The following is a 28,000-nucleotide window of genomic DNA, read 5'->3' on the forward strand; positions in this document are numbered from 1 at the left end:
TGAGTTTAAGTTAAACACCCATATGAATTTATTAAATCCAGACTGTGTTAAAGGGCGGCGGTCTGGGAGGAGGGGGGTTGGTGGGGGATCGAGGGACAAGATGACGGACGGCCGTGGGCGTCCCTCCGTGGGCCCCCGCCCCCTCCCCCGCCTGGCCCACCCCCTCGGCAGTGCCACATCGGCTTCACCATGATTCCCAATGGTGCTAGGCTGGCGGGGCGAGATGGCTAGAAACACAGAGGAACAGACGGACGGCACCTCCACAAATGATGGGTCCTGGCCTGCCCCGGCCCCTACGCCTCACGCTGGGCCCCGGCTGTGGGGGGCCTCCCGCCGCCCCGGCCCGATCTGTCCAGGGAAAGGGCAACGGGGATGGGGTGGCGAGGGGCCAGGGCGGCGGGGTGGTGGTCACCAGGAGCCTGGGTGGAGGAGGACCAGGAGCGACTAATCCCTTTTTTTGTCCTCTGCTGGCTTTGGAGGGGCTTCCTGGGGCTCACTGGCAGAGCTGGGCCCCTGAGGGGCCTGGGAGGGCGGGGGTGTAGAGGCCTCCTCCCTGGCGGCTTCGGTGGTTGTGGTGGGGCTGGGGGCAGATGAGAGGGCCCCTGCTGCTGGCGGGGCCTCGGCCACAGGGGCAGCTGCAGTTGGGGCCTCGCCGCTCATGCCAAACTCGTTCACCCGCGTGGGGTCGACGCGGTAGATCCACCGTTGGTAGAGGTAGATGAAGAAGACCACATCTGGGGGAGGGGCGGGGGGGTGGCGTGAGGAACGGAGGCAGGGTCCACCCGGCCCCCAGCATGTGGCGGGTGGAGGAGTCGTCCTGCCCTGAGTGGGCTGAGCGCCCAGGCCGGGGCCCCTCCCTCAGACAGGGCCCCGCCCATGCCCAGCTCTGGTGAGAGCCTACGGGGGTGCTGCCAGCCAACCCACCCACCCACCGGGCCTCACCGTCCCGCAGGCAGCCGATCCGGTACATAACAGGCATCTTGATGACAAAGGCAAAAAGGTCATCGATGAAGGTGTTGAGGGCCTTGTAGGTGAGCATGCGCCAGGGCAGGTGGGCCACGGACTTGAGCTTGTAGTTGATGAAGAGCTGGGGTGTCATGGTGATGAAGCCTGTGGGGTGAGAAGGGGCACCTGTGAGCAGAGCAAAAGGGGATCCTGAGCCTCCACCCCAACTGCATTTCTGGCCTCTGTGCCTTCCTCTCGCTGCTCCAGTCGCACTGGCCTCCTTGCTACTTCCACAGCCCGGCACATCCTACCTCAGGGCCTTACACTTGCTCTGCCTGCTGTCACCAGACCTTTGCATGGTTCCCTCCTGGGCATCTTTCAGGCCTTAGTTTACGTGTCATTTCCTCAGAGAGGTCCCCCCACCAGCTTCAATGCCCCCCGACTCTGACTCCTTCATACCACTCATCAGCTGCTCACCGTCTGCCTGTTCACTCTGTCAGCTCCCCTGGGGATGACGACTGAAATGCACTGTCCAGGGCTTCCTGGAAGCCCTCTCTGACCCCCAAATCAGACTAGGCAGCACTTTGCAGCTGCCCATGTGCCATCCCTGACCACCCCAAAGTATCCCTGTCTGGGGTTGTGTGAATCTCCCCAGACAGCACGGGGAGGGCAGGGCCAGGCCGATTCGCTCACTGTCGAGGCCCCAGCAAGGGGTTGAGAGCCGTGGCTGGATACCTGCCCAGACACCACGGGGGCTGTGCGCCTGGGGCCTGCTCACCAAAGGTCAGCAGGAAGCCATAGAGCATGCTGAGCACCCAGGAGTACCAGCCCTTGTGCTCCAGGTACAGGAGGCTGTAGACGGCATAGCAGCCCAGCAGCGGAAAGAGGATCCAGGACAGGTACCGGAACGCCATCTGCAGGGCACAGGGTGGGGCTGGGATGTGGCTCCTTGGGCCCCACCTGGCACCCTGGCTCCTTGCCTCCACCCACCCACACCTGGTTTGGCAGGCCAGCCTGGGGGAATTTCCAGGTAGCCCTGGGAACTCTGGACTCAGCCAGGAAGTCAATGTGGCAGACAGAGGACACTGGAGGGAATGACACAAGCCCTAAAGCAAGGGGCTGTCGGCCAACAGGCAGACATCCCAGCCCCGCACTGTGCAGAGCCGGGGCCCCCAGGAGCGAGCAGGTACCTGGAGAGCCCCCTGGGGCCCGCTGGGAAGGGGGACACTCACGTCGTCATACACTTTGGTCGAGGACTCAACGTATGTGGACTTGTCCTGGAAGGTCGGGCGGGGCAAGAGCCCTGCCACCTTGTGCTCCCGGTCCAGCTGCAGATAAGCAGGGAGGCTGCGGCCAGCTGCCGTGCTGGCTCCCGCCCTCCCCCCACCCTCGAGCCAGCTCCAGCCCCTGACCTTCCCCACTGCTCCCAGTTCCCCTGCCCCATGTGTGACCCGAAAAATCCCCTGGTGCGAAAATCCCCTTGGTCTTGGGAGTGCGGCAGGCACTGGGAATCCCCCGGGGCCAGCTCCAGGGTCTGGCTGGGCCGTGCGACCCCGCTCCCAACCTCGGGGGGCTCCCGCCGCAGTGTGGCAGCCCGGCCTTACCCGGACATCCATGACCTTGGTGATCTTCCAGAGGTCGATGAGGACCCCAATGAAGACGCTGACCTGGACCACGAAGTTGGTCTCGTTGTCCAGGATGTAGAGCAGGACCACGAAGGACTGGAAGACGCCGAAGAAGACGGAGCGCACGGACAGGCCCTCCAGGGACTGCCGGCTGTTCCAGAACTGGATATCTGTGCATGGGAAGGGGCGGGGGGCAGCCGGGGCGTGAGGAGCCGCCTGGGCCCTCCTGCAGCTCCCTCAAGCCCTGACCTCCTCAGACTCCCGGGACGGCAGTGGGTCTGCCAAGGGGGAAGGGGGCACACGACTCCCATTTCCCCTGAGAGTCAGCTCTGCGGGTGCCACCGAAGCCCCAGGCAGGCAGATCTCTGCAGTCCTCAGATTGGACACCCCCCACCCCAACCAGGGTCAGCCCCTAGATGGGCAGTGATGGCGAGACAGCAGCCATGCTCCAGGGCTCCTCACGCACTCAGTGCTCTGGGCCGCGGCATCCCTAAGGCCACACAGCCTGGCCTGGCAGAATCTACATGGAAGCTGGGTCTGTGTGACGCCAGACCTGAGCTGTCCACCCTGGCGCTGTGGCGCCTCTGCCGGGTGGGAAAGTCCAGCACGAGTACTCTCTCGGCCCACGGCCCCAAGGCCTTGAAGGAACCTGCCGGCACCACGCGTGGGGCGTGCACAAGGACCACGGGCTCTGCTCTCCAATGGAAGCTCCTTCCTGTGTCCCCCCCGGACCCCCGCCACCCTCCGTGGGGCCCAGCCCAGTCCCCCTGCGGGCCCCGTGGACCCAAGGATCATGGCAGTGCGGGACCCTGCTGGGCTGTGCACCCAGCCCCTGCCAACAGAGGAGGCCGACTCAGCATGATGCAGGTCTTCCAAGGGAGAAGCCAGGTCCGTGGTCACACAGGCATGGTCTGGGTGCTGGCTGCCCACCCAGCTCTGATTCTGACTCCAGAGCCCCAGCACACCCAACAGACTCACGCCTCTCTTGTCAGACCATCAGACCCTCATAGGACCTCCCCCACCCAATCCTAACTAGGAAGAATGTGTCCAAAGACACACAGGGCTTCTGGCGGGGGTGCATGGATCCGAGTTCCGCTTCAGACCAGAGGCACCCTTCACACCCTTGCTCTGTGACCTTGGGCAAGTGACTCCCTCCCCTGTGCCTTCATTTCTGCTTAGGCAAAGAGGGACCCTGAGGGACCCAGCTCGCAGTCAGCAGGAGCATCTGCAAGTTGGTGCCTGGACCAGCATCCACCTCGGCTAACAGACTCCTCCCTACTGGAGTCAGCACCATTTACTGTTGGGTTTTGATGTTACAGTTCTTCAAAAAGTAACCCAGTCACAGCCGTGCCCTCTTAGTAATAATGATATCAATAGTACTCATTACTGCTGCCACCTTCAGAAGCTGCTGAGGGCCAGGCCTCCTTCAGGCCAGGGTCCTCCAGGGAAGGAAGAAGTAGCCAGCAGGGCCAGGAATATGAAGCGGGAGCTGGAGCAGGCTCCTGGATCCAAGTCCTGGCTGGGCCACTTGGGAGCTGTATGACCACGGGCAAGGAACCAACCTCTCTGATCCGTAAACGTGGGGTAATGATGCTGCCTCCTGGGCTCTGGCTGCGGGGCTTCCATGAGCTCACTGGCGAGGGTGCCCCCACAGTGCCTGGCAGGTGGCCAGGGCCCCTCAAACATGGCCATCACCCCTGTTGGCCTCTGGCACCTTGGGGCCCTCTGGGGACACGGCTGTCACTTTCCCACTCAGGTGGGCCCTGTCCGCACCCCCCGAGGGGTCTCCCCCAATGGGCAGCCTGCCGGCCAGGGCAGCAGGAGCAGCTATGGGGCTTCCCTGCTCCTGGCCTCGGAGTTCCCCAGCCCTGCTTCCTGGCGGTGCCGACCAGACCTTTGCCAGAACAGCGGGCCGGCCCCTCCCCCTGCGCCACGCCCGGCGGCCGGTAGTTTCTAGGCTGGGAGTTGCTGGCCGCTCCCTAGGCCTCTGGAGAGTGCGGCTGGCGGGCCCCATGCAGGGAGAGGGCCTGAGAGGAAGAGGGAGGGAGTGTACCCTACCCTCCCACACACACCCCCGTTCCCCTAGTCCCCCATGGCCTCTCACAGGGCCCTGGAGCCCATCCCTACCATTCTTGAAGGCCAGGAACTCAAAGACACTGTGGACGATGGACACGATGATGGTGAGTGCCAGCAGGTAGGGGTTGGTCTCCAGGAGGGCGACCTGGGGCGGGGGTGGGGAGATGGCCATGAGCATCGCCGGGCCCCGGCTGGGGCTGACCGCAGCGCCTCCCCGTTAGCCAGCCCGTCTCTCCTTCCTCTGGCCCTGGGAGAGCCTGATGATATTCCCACAGACCTGACCCCGGGGCTTCCGGGGAGGGGGCGTGCTGGCCAGGAGGAGAGCAGGTCAGAAATAGGCAGATGGGCACAGAGAGGGTGGGCGAGGGATGCACGGAGAAGGAGGGGGGAAAATGGGGACAGAAGAGAGATGGGGGGACAGCGATGGGGGCAGGCAGAGTAATAACTGAGAGAGTCGAAGTGAAGGACAGAAACCCAACACCAGAGACGGCCCCAGGCAAGCGCGGCCAAGACCCAACATGCCAGAGGCGGGCAGAGAAGGATGCTGCTCAAGGACACAGGGCAAGCGAGCAGAGACCTCGAGTCAGAGCCCAAAGGCAGGGCGGCAGGCCGTGGGGCAGAAGAGACAGGTCTAGACCCAGAGGGCCGGCCCCAGCAAACAGAAAAGCCAAGGCAAAGATGGCCATGGAAGCCTCAGAGGCAGGACCCCCAGTGTCAGCCAGGGCCAGAGGCCGAATGCCTACTTCCTGCCCCCCACGGGGAGGGGCCCTGAGAGGTTGTGAAACTGTGGGCAAGAGAGCACCGGCCAGCAGCCCCCAGGCCAGCAGCGCGGTCCACTTCCCCTTCCCCTCCTGCAGCCAGGGAAGGCCCCACCCCTGCCGCACCTTCACCGAGTCTTGCTCCTCATCTGACTGCTCATACAGCTCGTCACCCAGGAAGTTCCAGGGCGACTTGGCGCTCTGGGCGGCGTAGAGCTGCCAGCGCCAGAGCGACAGTGGGCAGAAGGAGACGCGAAGCGGCAGGCTGGCCAGGCTCTCGTTGATGGGGTAGTAGTCCTTCTGCAGGTTCCAGTAGTCGTTGAAGTAGATGATGGGGTAGTAGTCACCACTCACAGCGTCGAACTTCACATCTGCAGACATGAGGGGTGAGGGTTCTGCTCAGCCCGGGCCGGAGGCCACAGGCACCCACAGGGGTGGGGCGATTCCAGCCTCCGAGGACAAAGGGGTCAAATTCAGATGTTTGCAGGGACCCAATGGGGCCCCCTCGACAGACACTGGAGGACAGGGGACATTTCTGGGCTGTGCCAAGGAGTGGAAAGACTGCATGACCTCAGGGGGGCAGGCTAAGGGCAGGCTGGGCAGGCCCCAGCTGGAGGGACAGGTGCAGCTCAGCTCCAGACTCCGGCTGCCCCAAGGGCCACCGCGTGTCGGGATTTTGTAAGAGTCAGAAATCTGGCTTCCTAAGTGATGCTGCCTCCATTTCCAAGGTTGGCAACAGTGCACACCTTCTGAAGAAAGCTCGTGGGGCAGATGAGACCGGTTTGGGCACACGGTGGTCAGCACTGGGGTCATCAGGGGTGCCGAAGGGAGAGAAAGGGGAGTGTCTAGAGGGTGGGGCGGGAAGCTTGGGAAGGGGGACACCTAGTTGGAGATGACAGGGAATACAGGGGTAGGGGCATGGGGCCAGGAGATGAGGAAATGGCCTGTCAGGAGCCTGAGCAGGGCAGGACTCACACTGGTCTAGGGGAGGCGGCACGCTGCCCTTCACCCACGGCGTGTGATCGTCCACGATGTTGATGGTGATGTTGGGGTGCCAGTGGGAGATCACCTCCACGGGCCCATAGTCCTCGGCCCTCTGAGGGAAGACAGGAGGTGGGGGGCCTCAGGCAGCTGCTCGCTTCCTCCAGAGGACTCCCGTGACCATCACAATGGCAAACAGCAACCACCACAGCGACCGCTGGCAGGGGGCCGGCCTCTAAACCCCACTGCCCTGGCTGTCCCCAGCCACCCGCTGGAGCACAACACGCAGGTCTGCCCATCTGGATGGGACAGCGCGCCAGGCCGTGGAGTGCAGCCTCCGTGCTCAGGGGCCACCCTCCCGCCTGGAACCATCTTGTGGAGAGGGAGACTCTTGGGGCCAGTTCACATCCTGGGCTGACGGGGAGTGTTCTTTCCAGAGCCACAGTATCAGCCAGTGCCTCCTCTGTGCCGGGCCGACCCTGGGCTCTGGGCCCGGCAACTTGGGTGTGAATCGCGGCCCTGCCATCTCCTGGCTGTGACACCTCGGCCCAGTCTGCCTGGGCCGGGACCCACCCAGCGGGCTGGTGAGAGGCTTCTGGGTGGGTCTGTGTACACTGAGCAGAGGGCCCTCCCCGCCACTGCCAGAGGTCGGCTGGAGCCTCGCCTGGAGCCCCCTGCTCCCTGAGAGCTAACTGCATCCTGACTCTGCTTCTAGTGAGGGAAACTGAGGCTCAGAGACATAAAGGCTCCCCCAGTGGCTCAGGGGTAGTGCAGGAGATGACTCCCCTGGGGTGCCTGCTGAGCTGGGAACCCGGGTCCAGACGGCGCCCCCAGGACCTGATGGCTCCGCTCGTGTTTACCTTGATCATTTCTGGGTCAGCTTCTGTCTCTCCCGTCAACAGGTTCTTGGTTTTCTGAAACCGCCGGCGCTTGTATTTGTTGATCACTGCAGGCAGGGAGGCCGGGAAAGGGGTGGACGTTGAGATGGGCTGGCACTCAGGGGACCCAGGCCCCAGACCTCCACCCACTGACGGCTGCTCACCTGGCTGCCGGTTCCCACTCTTCCGCCCGCCAACTGAGAACAGAATCAACCAGAGAGCCTGCACTGCCTTCCACATCTTACCTGGCCTCGGGGTCCCCATCTTTATAGTCACAGTAGCATCCACCAAATTGTCCTGTCTTCCCTCTCCACAATTTGCTGCGTCCATTCCATCAGCCCACCCTGGGTGGACGTGCCCTCCAGCACATGCCAAACACCTCACTACTGCCTCCCCTCCTGGGCACCCCTCCAGCCCAGCCACAGCACCCCCTCCTGGCTGACCAGAGTCACCTCAGTACTGGCCTCCTGGTGGCCACTCTTGCTCCCTAAGATCCCCTCTGCCCAGGAAAGCCAGATTCTTTGTGACCAAGTATGCAATCGCATCATCCTTCTGCCTCAGAACCCTAGAGGGCTGTCCTGGGCAAGGCCCCTGAGAGGCTCACCACGGCCCCTTTGACGCTCAGCCTGCGCCACCTCCCTCCCTCACCCACCCCACTTCCTTCTCCTCAGATGTGCTGACCCTGGGCCTTCAGACGAGCTGCTGCGTCTCCCTGGCAGGGACCCATCAGGGTGGGAATCTTCCCGGTTGGCTCCTTCTCCCCTTCTAGCCCCTGGTTACATGGCCCTCTGCCCCCTCCACTGAAGGAGATTGCCCAGGCCTGCTCCTCGCCGTTTCTGTTTCCTTCACAGCAGCCCATCACCACCCACTGGTCACCTGTGCACCAGCTTACTCATCTGCTGTCTGTCCCTTCAACCAGTCTACGAACTGTGGGGTTCGGCCCACCCTGGACTCTAGTATATCCCCCACTCTAGGCTGGGCCCACAGTGACGAGCAGCGGGGCTGACAAATGTAAACAGGTGGGCCGCGACAGTGCTGGAGAAGGCCAAGCGCCGCCAATGTGGAAAGTACTGTGGGGCTGAGTCCCTGGGCAGGAATGGACCTCACTTCCTCCTGCGGATGCCAGGTCAGCCATGGGCTCCCTGCCACCCTGCCCCCAACCCTGCCCAAACACGCCAGACAGACAGGGCTGGTGCTTGTTTACACTCTGTCGCCCCGCCTCCTCCTCAGCTCCTCCTCATGTTGGGACCTCATACGGCCCGACTGAGACTTCATCCTGCCCTCAGGGGCTAGGGAGACATGGGGAATTGGGAGAGGGAGCTAGCCAAAATTGGGGGCCCCTGGGGTCACACCCTGGCTCTGTCTCCCACAAGCTGGGGGCCACTGATAAGCTATGTCCCCACCTTGGGCCTCGGTCCCCACTCTTGACAATGGGGATAAATTTCACCTTTTCTGGGCAGGACCACTGGGAGGTGGCTCTCTGCTCTACAGAGCATAGCCAAGCAGAGCGTCCCGGCACAGTCACACTGACGCACGCCACAGGGTCCAGATCCCTCCCACCCGCTCCGAACTGGGGGCTTCTGGAGTCTATGAACGAGCTCACGCTCAAAAACTCTTCTGGCAAATGACTGAGGGTCTCAGCCCAGGAACAGCTGCTCCTATTGTCCCCATGAATATCATCCCAGCATTTCTATTATTACTAACGGGGAAGGCATTTGAGACCTAGGCCCCGCTTGTTGGGGGAAAGCAGGAAATGCCCAAGGGTGGACGTCTTGGGGAATGAATGCAGGGGCGTGCTCCACTGATCAGGTCACTGTCACTGTCACTGGACATGCTCCACACCTGGGGGCTCCACACCGGCCCCAGAGAAGAGAGGCTTCTCCACTCGGGTGGAGAACATTCTGCAACTTGGTGGCAGCAGAGGGGATTATGATATGAGATGGAAGTGCCTTCCGAAGGGTGAAAGAAGCTCCCGTTTTTAGGAGTTAAAGCTTCTAGAACTATACCCTGAGCACCGACAATGTGGCTCGCTGAAACGGAGATGTGTTATGAGTGCATAACACACACTGGACTTTGAAACGGAGCGCAGGAAAAAGACTAAGACATCCTGTTAATTTCTTATACTGATTACACACTGAAATGACAACACACTGACCTCAATAAAATTATTACTAACAATCATTTTTTTGTCTTTTTTTTTTAATGTGGGCACTAGATAACTTAAAATGAGCTCTGTGGCGGGTGCTGTATCTCTACGGGACAGCACTCAGCGAGTCCCGATTGCTGGTCCTTTGGGGAGGGGGCTTTTCCGGTCCCACACTCTCGTTCTATGCCCTGAAGTGGGCTGGCATGTCCCTCCGAGCCCCTGCTCTAAGAGGGCCCAGCTGTGAGGCAAGCCTGGTGACCCCAGCGGTTTCTCAGGTTCACAGGCTGCAGGCTCTACTTTGCAGAGCGCACCAATATCTGTCACACTGTCCGTGAACATGACCTGGCCACACAGTGCCACAGATCACATTCACCAAAGACGAAACCACAGAGGACACTGGCACTGAGCAGGGCTGCTGGGGGTAACTGGACAGGTGAGCAGCTGCCCACTGGGGTCACATTCGAGGGAACCTCTCAGGCATCAGGCACGTGTGACCAGACTTGCAGGGACACATTTGGGGGAGGGCGGGGGCTGCAGACCACACCCCCTCAGCCCACATCTTCAAGGACACGCGCCACCAAAGCCCGCCAGCCAGCCGGGTAGAACAGCCTGCAGAACACGGTCCACAGGCACACTTGCTTAGTCAGAACAGTGCTCAGCACACCCGGGGACTTTTCTGACTCAGCTCTGAGAACTGACAGAGTCACTAGTTTTTTGTTTCATCCAGTGTAGACGATTACAAAAATATTCTCATCCTTTGGGTTATTTTTATACCCAGAGAAGTAGGGAAAGACCTAACCACGCAAATTAAAGTGCATTTGTCGCTGTCCCACACAGAACAGCTGGAGGGATCTTAACCAAGTCCGTAGGCACAATAGAATCACAGCGAGGGGCACACAGCATTTACATGAAGGGATGGGGGCTTTGAGGGGTGGAAGGCAGGGGGTCTGTTCTCTAGATCTGCTGAAACTCAAGTGTGTCGAGAGAGCCCCATGACTGCCCATTAGGAGACACTGGACTCAAGGACAAAAGACAAAGAGCAGACGGAAGAATGCCAATAATTCTTAACCTCACGGAAAAGAAGTTAGACTAGGAAGGGAAATAAACACAGACACTGCATGGTTTAGATGGGAGGGAGAGTCACGAGCTCAAGATCATCTGAATGTTGAATTTGAATCTAATCAAATTACGTTCCTGAGTTGAGATTTCCTCTTCCAGAGTAGGAAGTCAAGAGACAATGTCTAGAACAGAAAAACCCAAAAATTACAGCATCACCTTGTTACTGGGAGCCTTGGAGATTAAGAAGCAGAAACAGCTAGAGCAGCTGCCAGTGGGGAGTGGAAACTGGGGGAGCCTGAGAGGGGGTGAGCAGGAGACGGATGGGTTTTGCTGTCTGGTTGAATTTACTTGAGTTTTAAACCATGTGCTCGTAAAAAGATTTAAAACAAAAACAAAATTTTAAGAAGAGGCCGTGGGCAGAGCAGCTTAGTTTCAGTACCAGGCTGTGTAAATGGCCACAGTTCTGAGCCGGGGCTTCTGAGGGCCACTGGCAGCCCCGGGGTTTGCTCACCAGATCAAGCTTCTCGGGGGGTGCACCTGGCACTTGGTGGACAGCCAGCAGGCTGAGAACGCGGCCAGTCCGCTGACGTGGCCCCACCAGCCTGCCTCATCAAGAGCAGCCCTACGCAGAGGCGTGTGTTGGGGGTGCGGGGGGAAAGAGGCTCGGAGTACAGCCATGCAGGACGCACCCAAACCCGCAGCCTGGAAGCCTCGCCCGGCCCCAAGGGAGGCCCCAGATGCCCACTGTGCAGCACTCGCTCCAGAAGCAGCTGACGTGGATGACTAGAGATCACACTGGATGCAACCGACGGCCAAGGGCCTTCCGGTTTCCCTCTGCTCACTCGATCCAGCTAGCATTTGCCCACAGACTACTCTGGACCCTCTGGTCTGCCAGGCCCGGCACTACGCACAGCCGGCCCACCCTCCCCTTCTGTGAACACCAACTCCTCCCCCTCCAAAGGCCCTTTCTCCACCTGCTCTAAGCAGATTCTTCTCCTGCCTATCCATGGGTGTCCAGAGACAAGTAGGGTACGTGGGGTTTGAGTCCAGCCATACCAGCCGGGCTCCAGGGCGCAGAGGAACTTACTTCGAGACATGTGGACTGTGGCGAGCCGGCGGTACAGCGCCTTCTGCCGAGGGTCTGGGTGGAAGCCACTCTTGGTGAAGTAGACGTGGATGTAGATGGAGCCGTTCTGCTGGACACTCTGCAAGGTGGGTGCATAGGGACAAGGAGACAGTGATGCCCCTGATGATGCCCACCCATACACCCATGTCCTGAGTGCTCAGGGCGGGCAGTGTAGCTGAGGGGTTGAGGCCACACACTGGAGTTAGACTCCAATTCAAAACCGGGCTCCAGCACACAATAGCTGTGTGGCTCACCGAGCCTCAGGGCCCACTTGCAGGACACAGATGGTCAGCATGGAGGGCACAGCAGGCGCGTAAGGAGTACCCGGGGCCACTGAGCACAGTCACTCGAGCCCAGAGGACGAGCTCAATAAACACCAGCGGCCCGAATTCATTAAACAGTGAAACAATGAAGGTCAGACCCTGCTCTGACACTTCGAATGGCAACTGCCCGATCCAGCGAGTCCACATCCACACAACGCACGGAAACCTCAGGCAGTGGGGCATATTATTATCCCGTTTTCCAGATGTGGTGACTGAGGCTCACGTGGAGAGGCTACAGGCAGTGAGTAAGTGGATCTGTCCGAACCCAGTCTGTGGGCTCCCCCAGGGCCCTGCCTCTCACCGTGTGTGTCCTCCCTGGGTCCTTCACCGCTGTTCTCATGCCCCGTCCCTGCCCGCCCTTCCCCCCAACTGAAGCAGGGCGGCCAAGGCCTCACTGGAGCCTCTCTGTCTGACCTTCATGGGGAGCTGGGAGTCACTTGGCCGCTCTCTGTCCTCAACTTTCGTCTTTTAAGTCCACCCCTGTGCTAACCATGTTTTTTATTTCTTTTTCTTTTCATGTTTTTTATATTTTATGCTGTTTCCACATCTGGTGGTGGAGAGACTGCTCCTCCCAGGGCTAGCTGATTCCTGGAGATAATAAACAACTGCTTTCGAAGACACCTTTAAAATGCAAACCAAGAAGCCCAAGTCCACACCCACAACAAGCCCTTTTTGACTCTCATACCCCAGGCTGCACTGAATCACCCAGGGCAGGCACCAGACAACTAGAGACCACCCCTCCAGCCCAGAGCCTACACATTGACCAAGCTGGCCAGTCCTAAGCTGTTTCCCCACCTGGCCTGCCTTTCCTCAGGAAACCTCAATGGAGGGAGGTTTCGGCCAAGGCCTCTCCTTGCCCCTTTGAAGAGCTCCTGCCCAAACCTGGCACTTTCGCATGTGGCCCTGCATGGTGTGGTGGGCCCCCTCCTCCCAGGAAATGTAAGCAGTAAATTCTTCTTCCAATGGCACTGGCTTCTCTGTGTCGCTGCTCAGTCACCTCCTTAAATCAACATCAGGAACAACTTGGACACCCTCCCATCACAAAGCTGGGAAGGAAGGTGAGCTCCAAGTCCTTGGGAGCAGCCTTCACTGCCTGGCTTCCTGCCCCGCAGCCCTCCTGGGATCTTGCGGAGGGGTCTAGGGGCTGGACGTGAAGTCTCCGCGGGAGCCGCCCCTCCCACAGCCTGGGCTGTCCTGCCTGCCTCAGAAGGCCTGCATCGCCCCGCTACCTCCAGCTGCTGACAGACCGAGCCAGAGCCAGACACGGCACCCACACCCCCTCCTCCCTAGGAGGCTGAGGAGACCTGATGGGGAAGCATGAGTGAGGGAAGCTCCAGAGAGACGGCAACACTCACAGAGCCATCAACTTCACAGACGCTTCAACAGTCAAGGGCTCTGCACACAGCGCACTGCTGGGTAGAGCGGGGAACACAGCAGTGACCAAGATGGTCCTGGCCTCACCGTGACAGGGTTCACAGTTCCATGCGGAAAGAGATCCGTATTCAGGTAGTGACCATCCCCCTCCAGAGTTGGCAAGGCTTGGGTGGGGGAACCCAAAGAGGGCTCTGCCTGAGCCTGGTGTCAGGGAGAGCTTCCTGGAGGAGGTGGGATCAGCACCTGGGGCTGTCACAGAGCTCACAGTCAGACAGCCTGAGTTCAAAACTGTCACTGGCTGTGTGACCCTGGGCGTGGCCTCTCTGTACCTAATCTTCCTCATTAGTCAAATGGAAAGAAAAGTTCCCACTGCCTTGGGTGGTTCCCTTCAGTCAGCCTAGTCTGCTGCCCAGGATGCAGTGAGCACTTAATCAACACCAACTGTATTTTTCAAACCAGGCTGCCTAACTGGACACCTCCAGGGACGATTACTAATCTTTCACTGGTTTAAAACACAGATCACAACCCTGAAAGCAGGTGGGAGGCCAATTCCAACTCCATCTGCCTGGAGAGGTGGCGGGGGACGAGGCCCAGAGACCTTGGGGAGTTGCCTGTGTTCAACAGCGTGTGAACTGAGGGCAGAGCCAGGCTTGGAACCCGGACTCCCAACTGCCGGCCTGGGAGCTGGTTCAAGGAAACGCCCTGGGTGCTGGCCCAGCAGCCGGGAAGCCAGAAACCAGAAGCCGTCCCCACCTGTGGAATGTCGAGCTCAGCAAAGTGCTCGTAGCAGCCGTCGGAGTTCTCGCCACTAGTCCAGTCGCCGTATACGAGGTCCTGCTGCTCCCAGAAAAGCGCCGACGTGGCGTTGAAGTCTGTAAAGTGCTCGTGCTCGGAGATGTACACGTGCAGGTTCTGTCGGGAGGGGAAGCGGGGGGTCAGCCAGGGCTGCTCATAGGAGCCTCTGAAGTTGACAGATTAAAGAGCAGAAGAGGAGCTGTCATCACAGTAATATGAACAACATGGGGTGGGGAGAGTTAGTGAGGAAAAGCGTGGCCGCTGGTAGAATAAATCTCTTTCCTCATACCCTACCATGTCTGTCCTGGTCTGAGCCTATGGCGTCTAAGAAGGAAGGTGTGCGTGCTCAGTCCTGTCCGACTCTTTTGCGACCCCATGGACTGTAGCCCTCGAGGCCCCTCTGTCCATGGGATTTTCCAGGCAAGAATACTGGAGTGGGTTGCCACTGCCTTCTCCAGGAGACTCTTCCCAACCCAGGAATCTACCTTGAGTCTTAACAATGGTCAGTCTGCCGATTAGAATTTGGGGTTAGAAAGGATCCGAACCTCCCTGCATTATGTTCTCTCTCAGCCTCTCATGGGCTTCTTCATCAGAATTCCCATGGATAAAGCCCAGTCAAGGTGTGCAGGAGTGTCGGCCAGCTATTGAGAACCCAGGGATGCTGCAGACGCAGCATCGGAACCCCCTCCCTTCTCACGTCCCCATGGCCTTCTCTCTCCAGAAACTGGAAGTCCCCTGATAAGAACCAGCTGGACGGTGGTAACCCTGCTGGCCAGAATTCCGAGAAATCTGGCATCCCAGAGCTCTGGAGAACCACAAACGTGGGAGAAGCCAAGACTGTTGCCCAAACCCGAAAGAATTTCCTTGTTCCTCGTAATGTCACTTGAGTGACTCAGGTTTCATAGGCTGACGATGAACCTAGAGTCTTTTGACTCCAGACCCGTTCACAGACCTGCCTGTGACCAGGGACGGCATCTGTGCTGACTGCCTGTGTCACTCCCCCTCCCTCCCCTACCCCTCCTCTCCCGGGTCTGGCCTCCCAGCCAGCGGTTACCATTAAAGTGTCTTTGGGGAACAGGTTGCGGCTGGCGACGCGCGGGGCTCCTCCGGGGCCCGCCTGGTCCTGAGGGGCCGGCCCTCGGCGGAACCAGCTGCTGATGGCCCAGATGATGAAGATCCTGAGAAGGCAAGCAGGGAAGGTGGTGAGTCCTTTTCTTTCCAATGTGGCCACTCCTAACCTGACTCAGCACCTGCTGGGGCCTGACTGGGGGTCTGATCAGGGAGGGGGGTGTCCCTAAGAAGGAAGTTGCAGGGCTGCTGAGAAGACCAGATGCCCCCAAAGGCCATGCCTTGGGACAGACCCCAGATGCTTTTGTCTGCCAGTGGGGAGGCCTGGCGCTGACTCCCACCGGGAGTCTGGTGGCCACAGGTCGCAGGGGCTCAGACCCTCAAAACCTCAGAACTTGGACACCTCATGTCCCAGTCCCCTGGAATCCCAAAGCGTGAGAACCTTGGAATCTGGAATCCCAGCATTTTGGAGGCACAGACATTGGATGAGCAACGTCTCAGAACTTCAAGTCAGCTGAAAACGGGACGAGCAGATAGCAAGGAATCGTGAGTCCTTCGTTTTAGTACCACTGGGCTAGGTTAAGCAGACCAACTCTCCGTTGGAAACTAGCTGGAGGAGTTATGTAGGGAATTCCCCGGCAGTCCAGTGGTTAGCACTCTGCGCTTTCACTGCTGAGGGTGTGGGTTCAATCCCTGGCTAGGGATCTAAGATCCTACAAGCCTTGTTGCAAGGCCAAAAAAAATATACATATATAGTAAGAAAATACCAACATTAGTTTTGTGTATATAATTACAAGTCTTAATATAGCAATATATTCTCTATATTCTTCATATATTCTCACATATAATTTTTATACATAATACATGTAAATATATATTCTCTTTATTCATTTTTATTAAAGTATAGTTGTGTAGACATATTCTTTTTTTCTTAGTTAAAACAAATACATTAGAGTCATTTTCTCAATTTACAAAATTGAATAAACATAATATGCAACCTTTGAGTTGAAAATGAAGCAGAGGTATTTCCAGGATACACTTTTAAAGGAGAAAGGTGAGGGGAAGGAAATATATAGAGTTACCCATCCATATTGTGTAATATACGCAAAAACCCCACGGAAAATCTGAACTGGAGGAAAGAGAAATGCAAGTTGGTGTCTAATGGGGACAGTTTCAGATGGGGAAGATGAAAAAGTTTTGGAGAAGTTTGGCAATAATGGCTGCACAGTAATGTGAATGTACTTAACGCCACAGAACTGTACCCCTAAAAATGGCTTAAAATGGTAAATTTTGTGTTATATACATTTTTTGCTGCAATAAAAAGAAAAGAAAAATCCCAACAATCTGTAATGCACCTTTATGCCATCATAAAAGCAAAGACAAGTATAACGTACAAATCAACTTTAAAACGGACCCCCCTTGCTTTGGGGGAATAGGGAAGACCTGGGGTAAGCAAAAACAGAACAAAATGCCTCAAAACACAATACTGTCTTTAAAAACATTCAGCGCAGAGGCTTCCCTGGTGGCTCAGTGGTAAAGACTCCACCTACCAATGCAGGAGTCATGGGTTCCATCCCTGGTCTGGGAAGATCCCACATGCCGAGGAACAACTAACTCTGTATGCCACAAAAACCAAACCTGTGCTCTAAAGCCCAGGAACCACGACTACTGAAGCCAGCAAGCCCCGGAGCCCACGCTCTGCAACAAGAGAAGCCACCGCAATGAAAAGCCTGCACGCTGCAATGACGAGCAGCCCTGGCTCGCTGCAACTAGATAGAAACCCACGCAGCAAGAGGATCGCCACCAACATAGTAATGATGAATGCTGGCTACCATGAGGTGATTTTTAGTTTCTTCTTTATGCTTTGCTTTTTGAATATTTTTTAATGAACAAAATAAAAGCCCCACAATAAAACTATAGCAAACTGCTAGTTTTCTCCCAATATTCATCTTCCCCTTCTCCATCAGAAAGAAAACTCCTAAATTTTAACTGGACCTCTTGGCTACTTGGAATAAGACTACAAGTCCAGCATTTCAGCTAGGTTTAGACACATGGTGAAGTCCTGGCCAGTAAAATGTAAAAACAGTATGTTATACGAGTATCTTAAAGAGACAGAGCATCCCATCTTTATTTCTTCTTCCCTCCTGGAATGTGGACATGATGGCCGCATCCTCAGCAGCGATTTTAGGCCACGAGGATAAAAGGCAAAATCCAGGAATGAACAAAGAGCAGGAAGGAATCTGGGATGCAGAACACTGCATAACCCTGGTCTGCCCAAGTCCAGAACAGTACATGAGACGGAGGAAAAGTTCTATTGTGTTAATTCAGGTCTCTCATATACATGCAGCTCTGTAATTACTGAATGAGACAAGGACTTATTGATCACAGGTGTGAAAAGCCATACAGTTGCCCGTTGAACAACAAAGGTTTGAACACACAAATCTTTTTCAGTAGTAAATACTACAGAACTACCCAATCCATGGATGGTTGAACCTGTGGATGTGGAACCACAAATATGGAGGAGACGCCGGCACAGAAGGCCAACTATAAGCTATACGTGGATACACAGCATAGGCACCCCTGATCCCCACGTTGTTCAACTGTGTAGCAGAGACTGTGTTCGGCTGTGTGGCAGAAAGGTTAAGTGCTCAGCCTCTAAGCTGCAATATCTGCATCCAAAGTCCAGCTCCGCTACTTCCTGACTGTGAGACCTCAGGCAGGACTCAACCTCTCCAGGCCTCCATTTCCTCAACAGTTAAAATGGGGACAACAATACTACCTACCACGTAGGGTTATTTATAAGCATTAGATGCACTGATATATACACGCACACACACATGATACACACATCATCTAGAATGGAGCCTGGTACCGACAGTAAATGTTTTAGACGTGTCAGCTATTACCGCTACTTTCATCATAGGAAAAAAGGCATACAACAAACTCTGAACTGGAAAAACACTACAAGGGAATTCTAGTGTGCGTGGGTACCTCCCTGCTGAGCCCCAAACCACACTGAAGGGCAGGATCAGGCGCAGGGACTTGCCTCTGCCTGTACAAGGCACACAGCCCTGGGGTCTCGGGGGCCACGGCTCAGCTGAGCCATCCGCTGCTGCCCCAGGAGGTCCCTGATGCACAGGGCTGGGGAAGGTCTGACACTGGTGATCTCCAGGGACCCCCTCCACTTCCGAGAGAGGCTCTCATTTTAGTACATATGCCAAGAAAGGGTGTGGGAGCAAGGACATCCACAGGCAGCTCTGCCCTGACTTAGTACGTGGCCGGCAGGGGGCCCACCCACTCTGGGCTTCTGGGCCCCTGTGTCTAAGACGTGGCAGGCCGGACCAAACTTTCTGCAGGATTCCAGATCCCCAATTCCCTCCAGTGTGCACCATCTGCTCATCACGGGCCCTCTCGGATGCAGCCCACGGATGCAGCCCACCATCCCCACCTCCCAGACGAAGAGGCCCAGCCTGAGGATACCAGTGCTGGCCTCACCTACTGCTTTTCAACTTACTGGAGTGAGCAAATAAAAGAGACTTCCCTCCCACCTCAAGCAGGCAGTCTATCAATACATTCACAGAAAAAAATTGTAAATATATAAAAAAGCATATAAAACCGCCCTCCCATCCCACCCCCAACTCCAGGTAACCATTGGTATAGTTGCAGGAGGCGCTGAAAACCATGGACTCTACCCTCTACTCCCCCAAAAGGCCACTCTCACAATCTGCTCCATGCTTCAGAGAGTTCACAGGCCCCTGAGCACAAAGCCTGAAGCCCATCTAAGAACTCCGGATGGAGAAGGTCCCCGGGCACCCATGGGGACTGCTTCTTGGTGCTGCCTGGTTCTAGGGAAGGAAATGAGCCTACACCGTGTTGTATGAAGAACGCCTATCTGAAGGAAGCTCTGTTATGTACTGATGTGGAGAGGTTTCGGAGGTATATTGTTAATGAGAAAAATCAAGGTGCAGAACTGTGTAAAATAGGCTACCTCTTATGTAAAAATGAAGGGAAAGATAAAATTAATCTTTATTCCTAGGTGCCTGAAGCATGAAAAGAAGAAACTGATATATAAGATAAGAAGATTCTAACTCCATACTGGGCATCCCAGTTGGCACTAGTGGTAAAGAACCCGCCTGCCAATGCAGGAGATGTAAGAGATGTGGGTTCGATCCCTGGGTTGGGAAGATCCCCTGGAGAAGGGAATGGCAACCCACTCCAGTGTTCCTGCCTGGAGAATCCCATGGACAGAGGAGCCTGGTGGGCTATGGTCCATAGAGTTGCTATTGGACATGGGGACAAGGGGACAGGAGAGAGTAAATGGGGAAGAGAAGGGAGGGGCTCCACGGATGAAAAAACCTACCCGGGAGATTCCTTCCCCACCGCCCACGCCCTCCCAGAGGTTCCCCAGGGCTTGGTCAGATGCTGGCCTTCCAGAAGGCAGGTCCTGTCCTCCTGGCACCTGGGATGGTCATATGAATCCGCAGGCAAAAGGATGACCACCAGCCAGGTTCGCAAGGATGGCCCGTATGGCTCCACTTACAGGAGGCACCCAGAGCAGTCAGCTCCATAGAGACAGAAGGTGCTGCAGAGTGGTGGTGGCCGGGGCTAAAGCAGGTGCAGGAGAGACAGGAGTCAGTATTTCATGGGTACAGAGCTTCAGACTGTGTGTGTGCTCAATCCTGTCCAACTCTTTGTGACCCCATGGACTGTAGCCCGCTAGGCTCCTCCATGGGAAGAAATTTTCCAGGCAAGAATACTGGAAAAGAAAGTGAAAGTGAAATCGCTCAGTCGTGTCCGACCCTTTGCGATCCCATGGACTGTAGCCTACGAGGTTCCTCCATCCATGGAATTTTCCAGGCAAGAGTACTGCAGTGGGTTGCCATTTCCTTCTCCGGGGGATCTTCCCAACCCAGGGATCAAATCTGGGTCTCCTGCATTGCAAGCAGATGCTTTTACTGTCTGAGCCACAAACCCATGTCTCTTGCGCCTCCAGCACTGGCAGGCAGATTCTTTACCACTGAGCCACCTGGGAAGCCCACAGAGTTTCAGTTTGAGGAAGATGACAAAGTTCTGCAAATAGATGGTCTGATGGTTGCACGACAGTATCAATATACCAAATGCCACTGAATGGTACACTTAAGGATAGTTAAATGGGACCTCCCTGGCGGTCCAGAGGTTACCACACTGGGATTCCAATGCAGGGGGCCCAGGTTCCATCCCTGGTCGGGGAACTAAGATTTCACGTGCCTTGCAGTGCGGCCAAAATAAAAAAAGTTAAAATGCTAAATTTTATGTAATGCAAATGTTGCGGCTGAACTGTGTCCGCACCCCACCCCACCCCACGTTCACGTGCTGCAGCCCTAACCCTCGGTATCTCAGTGCCAGTATGGGCAGACGGGGCCTTTGAAGAGCTGATTAAGGCCGAGTGAGGTCATTATTCAGGGTGGGCCCCAATCCCACAAGACTGCCCACACACAAAGGGCAGATTAGGACACAGACACGCAGGCAGAGCAAAGACCTGGTGAAGGCACAGGAAGATGGCCAGCCACGAGCCGAGGAGAGAGGCCTCAGAGGGGACGAGACTGCCTGACACCTCGATCTCAAGACTTCCAGCCTCCAGGATCATGGACAAATAGAAAGGGTCTCCATCAATACAGATGGTGGCCATTCTCAGTGATTCTTTCCTTTCCTTTTTTTCTTTAAATTTTGTTTGTTTGGTCGTACCATGAGGCTTGCGGGCTCTTAGTTCCCTGACCAGGGACTGAACTCCCACCCCTGGCAGCAGAAGCGCAGAGTCCTAACCACTGCACTGCCAGAGGACTCCCTCTTTATGCTTTCCTTATTTGAGCTTTTGTCAATGAACAACACCGAAGCCGCATCCACTCACCTAAACAGCACGCCCTTGATGACCTGCCAGGCGTTGGGTGCTGGCTGGGGAGGTGGGTTCTGGGGCTGGGTCTCTGCCGGCGGGTCCCTCCCGACGCTGCCATTGCTGGTCACCTGCGGGGACACAGGCCAGAGTGAGGACGGAGGACGCGTCCTGATGCACTGAGGCTGTCGCAGGCGCCACTGCGTGCTGAGGCCCAGCAAAGGCGGAGCGCAGAGGGGGTGCCTGGCCCAGCCTGGGAGTCAGGGAGCAGTCCTGGAGAAGTAGATGCCAGAGCTGAGCCCTAAATTATAACCAGTTGGCCGGCGCAGGGGAGGCAATGAGGGAAGCAGCAGGTAGACATGTGAAGGTGAGAGAGACAGTCTGATTCTAAGGACGGGCCAGTGCTCCAGGGGCCAGGACACTCCCAGGATTCGAAATGCCCACCGGGGACAGTGCAGAAAGGGGTCACGCGGGAGGTGTCAGGTTGTGCAAGGCTGGGGTTGATCGGAAAGCTCCTTCCCTATGCAAATAAGTCTCGATGTCTCCTCCGTGGCCAGCCCGGTGGGGGGCGCCCTCTTTCCAAGGGCTCCGGATCCAGCAAGTGAGACAGACACAGAGAAACACAACCACAGTCGGAGCGTGAGGCAGGCGGATGTGCGTGACCTGTACATGGCTCAGACCGCCTGTGAGGCCGGAACCAGGAACATCTCCACCTGGCAGGCGGGCAAACGAGGCTCGGGGAGCCTAAGCCACCATGTGTCTGGGTCACTCAGGAAGGATGACGGCAGGATGACAGAGGGGTGGGCAGGCCAGGCAGGGCTGCCCAAAGGCAGAGTCTTCACTTAGAAACAGAAGCTCAGGGACTTCCCTGCTGGTCCAGTGGTTAAGAATCCTCCTTGCAATGCAAGGGACACCGGTTCAATCCCTGATCCTGGAAGATGCCACATGCCCAGGAGCAACTAAAGCCTGAGTGCCCTCGAGCCCGAGCTCTGCAACAAGAGCAGCCACTACAGTGAGATGCCCTCACACCGCAACTGAAGAGAAGCCCCTGCTCATCACAACTGGAGAGAGCCCGCGCGCAGCAACCAAGACCCGGCACCGCCAAAACTAAATTTTTTAAAAAGGAAATAGAGACAGACAGAGAAGCTCAGAAGCAGAGTGTCATGATGTCAGAGTGGAAGGGCCTGAGATAGGGAAATTCTTGCCGCCCCTGTCTTTGCACCTGCTAGCTCCCCTGTCTTGCCCTATTCCCTCCCGACAGCTGTTCCCTCACCCACCAGCTTTTGAGAACATGACCAGGACTGTCTCGATCACTTTTAGGTGGGAGCACTGCCCCGCCCAGCATTGGCAGAGAGCAGGGGCTCAATAAACACCTGGAAAATCAACAAATGCTGCCTTAAGGGCCCGCCCTGAACACCCAAGCCACTCAAGTCTACCTGTTCCTGGGCCCCTCCAGTTCTCTCCCTCCCACCCCAAAGCTGCTCCTCTGCCTTCGGTCAGCTGCAAATGCCCCTGAGAGCGGAAGACAGAGGCCCCCCGCCAGCCAGATGAGGCTGCCACGAGGCCAAGGCCAGTGTTTGTTAAATGCATCACTTGCCATTTCCGGTCCCCTTCACCAGTGAGAGTACTCTCCTTTCACCTCCCAAAGTGGGGGTGGCACCCAGCAGTGGGGTCAAAGGTGGAGGCTCTGGAGTCCAGGAGACCCAGGCTGCAGTCTGGTCCCACAATTCCCGGCTGTGAGATCTTAGGCGTGTCGCTTCCCCTCACTGACACTTCACCTCTCTGACCCAGGGGCCAGGCTGTGATAATATCATACATTTAGGGCAGAAAAGATTTCTTTCGCGTGTCAAAAGAAGTTACCTCCCAAACACCAGGCCCAGTGCTGGGCGGTGGGGTCGGTGCTGCCCATACAGCTCTGGGACCTGCCCTCCTGGAGCTCAGGGTCTAGAGGGAAGCAGGCCGGCAGAAAAGTAAACAGGATAATTAACAATGGTAAACGGGGATGTGTTCCGGAGGAAACAAGCAGAGGGGGTGATGACAAAGGGGTGGCCGGCTAGTCGAGGAGGCCTCCTGAGGAGCTGTCTTTGCCGTTTGGGTGAAGGGCATCTGAGGGAGAGAAAAGGTGTGGGCAAAGGCTTGGCCAAGGGGCGGGGGAGGTCAAACAGGCACAGAACTTCATGCAGAGTTCAGGGCTAGCCTTGCTCCTGGCGACACAGGGTAGGGGTTGGGAAAAGGGGGCAAAGATTTCCAGCAGGTCTGAGCTGATTCCGGGTCAAGAAAAGGAAGCTTGAATGACTTCAATATTTGATTTAAATATTGGTTTGAACCAACATCTGGCTGGCTTCCCAGGTGACGCCAGTGGTAGAGAACCCACCTGCCAGCACAGGAGACACAAGAGACATGGGTTCAATCCCTGGGTTGGGATGATCCCCTGGAGTAGCAAATGGCAACCCATTCTAGTATTCTTTCCCAGAAAATCCCATGGACAGAGGAGCCACGGGGCTGCAGAGTCAGACACTGAGCGCCTTAGCGCCCGGCTGGCTCCCAGGTCTGTTATCCTACCCGTGATGGTGGACAAGCTGGCCTGGAAATCCTCCCAGGGCAATGCAAAGGGAAACCAAATCACTAGGATGGCTGTGATCAAAAGGAGGGATGAGCACGAGCGCTGGTGAGGACGTGGAGAAACTGGAACAGCCGTACGCTGCTGGTGGGAGACGCAGAGCTGCTGCTTTGAAAAATCCGGCAGGTACTTAAAAGCTAAGTATGCTCCCAACCAAGCCAGCAATCCCACCCCGAGGTCTCTGCCCGAGAGAATTCAGAACATGCGTCCATACAAAAGTTTATATGCAAATGTTCATAGCAGTGTTATACATAAAACTAGAAGCAACCCACAAACGAGTCTTTTGATGGGTGACCTGTGCTGGATTGGCACAATGGAATACTACTGAGCCATAAAAAAGGACCTCTGCTGGGGCGAGATCATGCAGAAGGGCACCAGGGAGTGTTCTGAGACCACACTGGAGCAGTGGCTGCACCGCACAACTGCAGGAAGGCAGACAGCTTCTGAACTCCACACTGACCACAGGTGTCTAAATTACACCTTAGTGAAAAGGTAGCCCTCTCGCAGCTCCCACTCCTCTCACAGTAAAGCCAAAGCTGTCACCGTGGCCCTCTGAGGCCTGGCATGATCCTCCACGCCCGTCTTCTCTCACCCGCCTCCCCTCAGTCACCAGTTCCAGACAGGCCAGCCTCCCCACTGTTCCCTCGTCACCCCAGGCCTCTTCTGCCTCAGGGCCTTTGCACTGGCTGTTCTCTTCATCTGAAGGGCTTCCCCCCACTGTCTGTGTGACTCCCTCCACATCTCCAGTAGGTCTTTGTTCAAACGTCGCCTCCTCAGAAAGCCCTTCCCAGACCACTGCATTTAAGTTACAACCCTCTTACCCAACCCTCACTTCGTATGTTCCTCCCCAGCTGTAGTTCTGGCCATGGCACTTACCACCACCTGAGACACTGTATGTTTTTCTTATATGTGTTCTTATCTGTATACACTCTCTTATTTCTCTTATTCACTGTCCCTGTCCCTAACTCCACTCCACCCCCCAGTCCTCAACAATACATGGGCTCCAAGAGTGCAGGGCCTCTGTTTGTTCCCAGCCGATCCCCAGTATCAGCATGGGGACTAACAAGCAGCGGAGACTCAACCCACATCAGCTGAAGGGATGATTATTAGAGCTGTGGGCTGGTGTCTGAGGCCCTGGCTGAAGGAGGGGCAGGCTGCCTGGGGCAGATCGCTGAGGGCCCGCCCAGGAGCCAGGCGAGGGTGGCAGCAGAGGCTGAGGGCACAGCAGTGACTAAGACATAGTTCCTGCTCTGGGACCCACGTGCCCAGTCTCACACCATCCCCAGAACACCCAAGAAGGGCCCCAGGAAGCAGCGGAGGCCCTGAGACCAGGCTGGGGCTGGGAGGAACTCAGGGCATCCTCTTTGACTGCCTGGCACTGGGAATTCCACCTCAGCCCGGCCTCTGCCTCAAGATCCATTCATCCCACAGGTGCCGAGCGGGTGCTCCGTGCTTACTCCTGAGCTGGGTGGGCGGTGCTGGGGACACAGCGCTGACCAAGGCAGTTCCCGTTCTGTCCTCCAGGGGCTCCCAGTCCATTGGAGGAGACGGAGTGACAACCCAGAGTGGGCAGGGCTGGCACCGGGCAGCCCAGGGACAGTGGGAGCCCTGACCCAGTCTGACAGGGTCAGAGAGGCTCCTCGGGGAGAGAATGCCTGAGATATCCAGGACTAATAAGGATCAGTCAGGTAGAGACGGGAGAAACACGTGCAAAGGCTGGAACAGAGAGTGAGGCATGTGCCTCGTTTCACAGTAAGGGCTTCACAGTGGCTGATGCTCCTCCTGTCCAGGGACTCAGGCAGGGACAATTTTGCCTCCTTCCCCCTGCCACTCCCTCCAGGGGACACTTAGCAACATCTGGAGATGTTTTTGGTTCTCACAATGGGCGAGGGACGTGTGTGTTACTGACACCCAACGTGTAGAGGCCAGTGATGCTGCTAAACATCATACAACACAGGACGGCGCCCACCATGAAGAACTGTCCAACCCCAAATGTCAACAGTGCTGAAGCTGAGAAACCCCAGTCGAGTCTGAGGGGGAAAAAGGCAGATCACGCAACGCCTCGGTCTGCCAAAGAATCTGTACTTAATCCTGAAAGCAAAGGGATAAATCTTGAAAGATTCTGGATAGAAGTCAGACAAGAGATCTTGCGGGGGGTGGAGTGGGGGCGGGTTTCTGTAAGCTCAAGGCAAACAGGGCACACTGAGCCCTAGTCTCCCTGAACACTGCCCCAGGCAACAATCAATAGAAACTCAGAAAAGGAAAGGCCTTCTTTCAGTGAGACTGGGAAGCTCCTGAAGACAGGGACAAACACTTCCTAGGACTACCCTTGGGGCCAGGCCCTGGTTGAAGATGCTGAAAAGATCCAGACCAGGAAGGTTGACTCTGTCATACAAATTGCACCCTCGAGTCCTCCCCAGGTGGTATTATTTGCCCCTCCTCCATTCTAAAGGAGATCAGCCCTGGGTGTTCTTTGGAAGGAATGATGCTAAAGCTGAAACTCCAGTACTTTGGCCACCTCATGCGAAGAGTTGACTCACTGGAAGAGACTCTGATGCTGGGAGGGATTGGGGGCAGGAGGAGAAGGGGACGACAGAGGATGAGATGGCTGGGTGGCATCACTGACTCGATGGACGTTGAGTTTGAGTGAACTCCGGGAGATGGTGATGGACAGGGAGGCCTTGTGTGCTGAGATTCATGGGGTCGCAAAGACTCGGACACGACTGAGCGACTGAACTGAACTGAACTGGGTTCCCTCAGTCCCTGACATAGATTTTTTGTCACCACCCCTGTCACTCCAGGACTTCTTTATACTCCTGTCTTCTCTCTCACTCCCCTGATGAAGGGACATGGTTAGAGCCACTCTTGTGGCTAGGAAAAGAGAGAGCAGGGCTCTCACAGGGCTGGCCCTCCTGCCCAACCCCTTCATTTACCACTGGAGAAATGAAAGGGGGAAAGGAACTTGCCCAAGGTCACACCCAGAGTCAGCTTCAGATCTGTTCTCTTCTCACAACCTGCGCTCCTCTCCCCTGTACTGCCTCCCACATGTCAGTGACATCCCAGTGGGTGGGTCGTTAGAACCTCTGCTGTCACTCCATCGACTCCCTGAACATCTCAAGGGTGGCTGCCTGAACTAGTATGTTCTACAGCTTGTTTAGCTGAAGTGGCAATGGGTCAAAAGTCAGTGCCAGGATTAATTTCCCCATAGGACTCATATACGCTGAAAGTAAACCCATCTCAGTCTCGACCACCCCGCTTCAGCAACGGCGGGTAAGTTCTACAGGGAACATATCCCAAATCTAACCGAGGTGACCTTCTCTAAGCGCCTTAGTCTGTTCCTCGGAGTCTTGTCTGTAAAATGGGTCTGTCAGTCTCCACAGCGCGTGCCTTTCACCACGATGATAACCTGACTTCCCCAGAGTTAGAAAACTCCAAAATAATCAATCACTGCCCACAGCTAGAGCACGCCGTGAACCCCAGCCCACTCTAGGAAGGTCCGGAAGCCTGGAACCGCGGAATCGGGAACCCTGGGAGCCTGGGTACAAGTCTGCGCCCCTCCGCGCCCCTGTCTCGTCGGCTCGAGCAGCGAGCTTGGTAGCCGCCCGGCGCGAGTATGCAGGGGACCCGGCGCGCAACAGGGCCCCGCTCCCCGCACTGTCCGGCCTCCCAGGCTGCCGGCCCCGCCTGGGCCCGGTATTCAAGGTCCCTCTGGGCAAGGACCCCTCAGAGCACAGGATTCTGTGAAAACAGGCAGGACACGCCCCGTGGGAGGCCCCCCGGGTGGGGAAGAACCCCTCAGGCCCCTCTCGGCCTCCGTACCTGACCGGAGCTGCCTCCCCCGGCCGCCACTACGGCGCTGCCAGCCCCGTCCGCCTCCTGCGCCGCCGCCATCTTCCCGCTCCGGGTCCCCGCCCCCGCCGCCAGGACCGCCCCGTCCCGGACGGCTCCAGCGCGATCGCGCGAGATTTCACGTTTGCCCGACCCGCCGGCCACCGTATCTATCTCTCAAGTGGGCCTCAGCCGCGCCTCTCGGAAGCCTCTTCCGGCTATGAAAGGGCCAATCGAGCCACCGTACCCTAGTGCTGCCTAGTCCCGTTTGTTTTCACCTAGTAGATACCCTCGGGCTTCCCAGGTGGCTCAGTGGTGAAGAATTCGCCTGCCAAGTAGGAGACGCGGGTTCGATCCCTGGGTAGGGAAGATTCCCCTGGATAAGGAAATGGCAACCTGCTCCAGTTTTCTTGCCTGGGAAATCCCATGGGTAGAGAAGCCTGGCGGGCTATACAGTCCATGGACTCGCAAAGAGTCAGACACGACTCAGCGACTCAGTTGAGTTCAGTCGCTCAGTCGTGTCCGATTC

At 56.7% G+C, this 28,000-nt stretch overlaps 1 protein-coding gene across 1 annotated transcript; it reads right to left on the reverse strand.

Annotated features, from left to right (window-relative positions):
• CLPTM1 (CLPTM1, transmembrane protein) lies at positions 1-27,568 on the reverse strand. Its single transcript, XM_027515505.1, has 14 exons — positions 27,463-27,568; positions 21,042-21,154; positions 15,141-15,264; positions 14,045-14,203; positions 11,556-11,673; positions 7,246-7,331; positions 6,380-6,500; positions 5,531-5,775; positions 4,698-4,791; positions 2,550-2,740; positions 2,178-2,273; positions 1,724-1,859; positions 943-1,110; positions 1-734 (listed from the first exon to the last, which is right to left on the reverse strand). The coding sequence occupies exons 1-14, from the start codon at positions 27,532-27,534 to the stop codon at positions 445-447; spliced, it is 2,013 nt and encodes a 670-aa protein (XP_027371306.1). The 5' UTR covers positions 27,535-27,568; the 3' UTR covers positions 1-444.
• Between the last annotated feature and the right edge of the window lie 432 nt (positions 27,569-28,000).

Source organism: Bos indicus x Bos taurus, chromosome 18, assembly GCF_003369695.1.
Source record: "Bos indicus x Bos taurus breed Angus x Brahman F1 hybrid chromosome 18, Bos_hybrid_MaternalHap_v2.0, whole genome shotgun sequence".
NCBI classification, from domain to species: Eukaryota; Metazoa; Chordata; class Mammalia; order Artiodactyla; family Bovidae; genus Bos; species Bos indicus x Bos taurus.

Bases quoted from the DNA above. Each gene is read 5' to 3' on its own strand.
- CLPTM1 (XM_027515505.1), bottom strand. From the start codon at position 27,534: ATGGCGGCGGCGCAGGAGGCGGACGGGGCTGGCAGCGCCGTAGTGGCG. The intron at 14,204-15,140 runs GTAACCGCTGGC...CCCTCCCGACAG, and splicing joins TCCCCAAAGACACTTTAATG to AACCTGCACGTGTACATCTC. The intron at 1,111-1,723 runs GTGAGCAGGCCC...CTCACCCCACAG, and splicing joins TGGCTTCCTGCTGACCTTTG to GCTTCATCACCATGACACCC.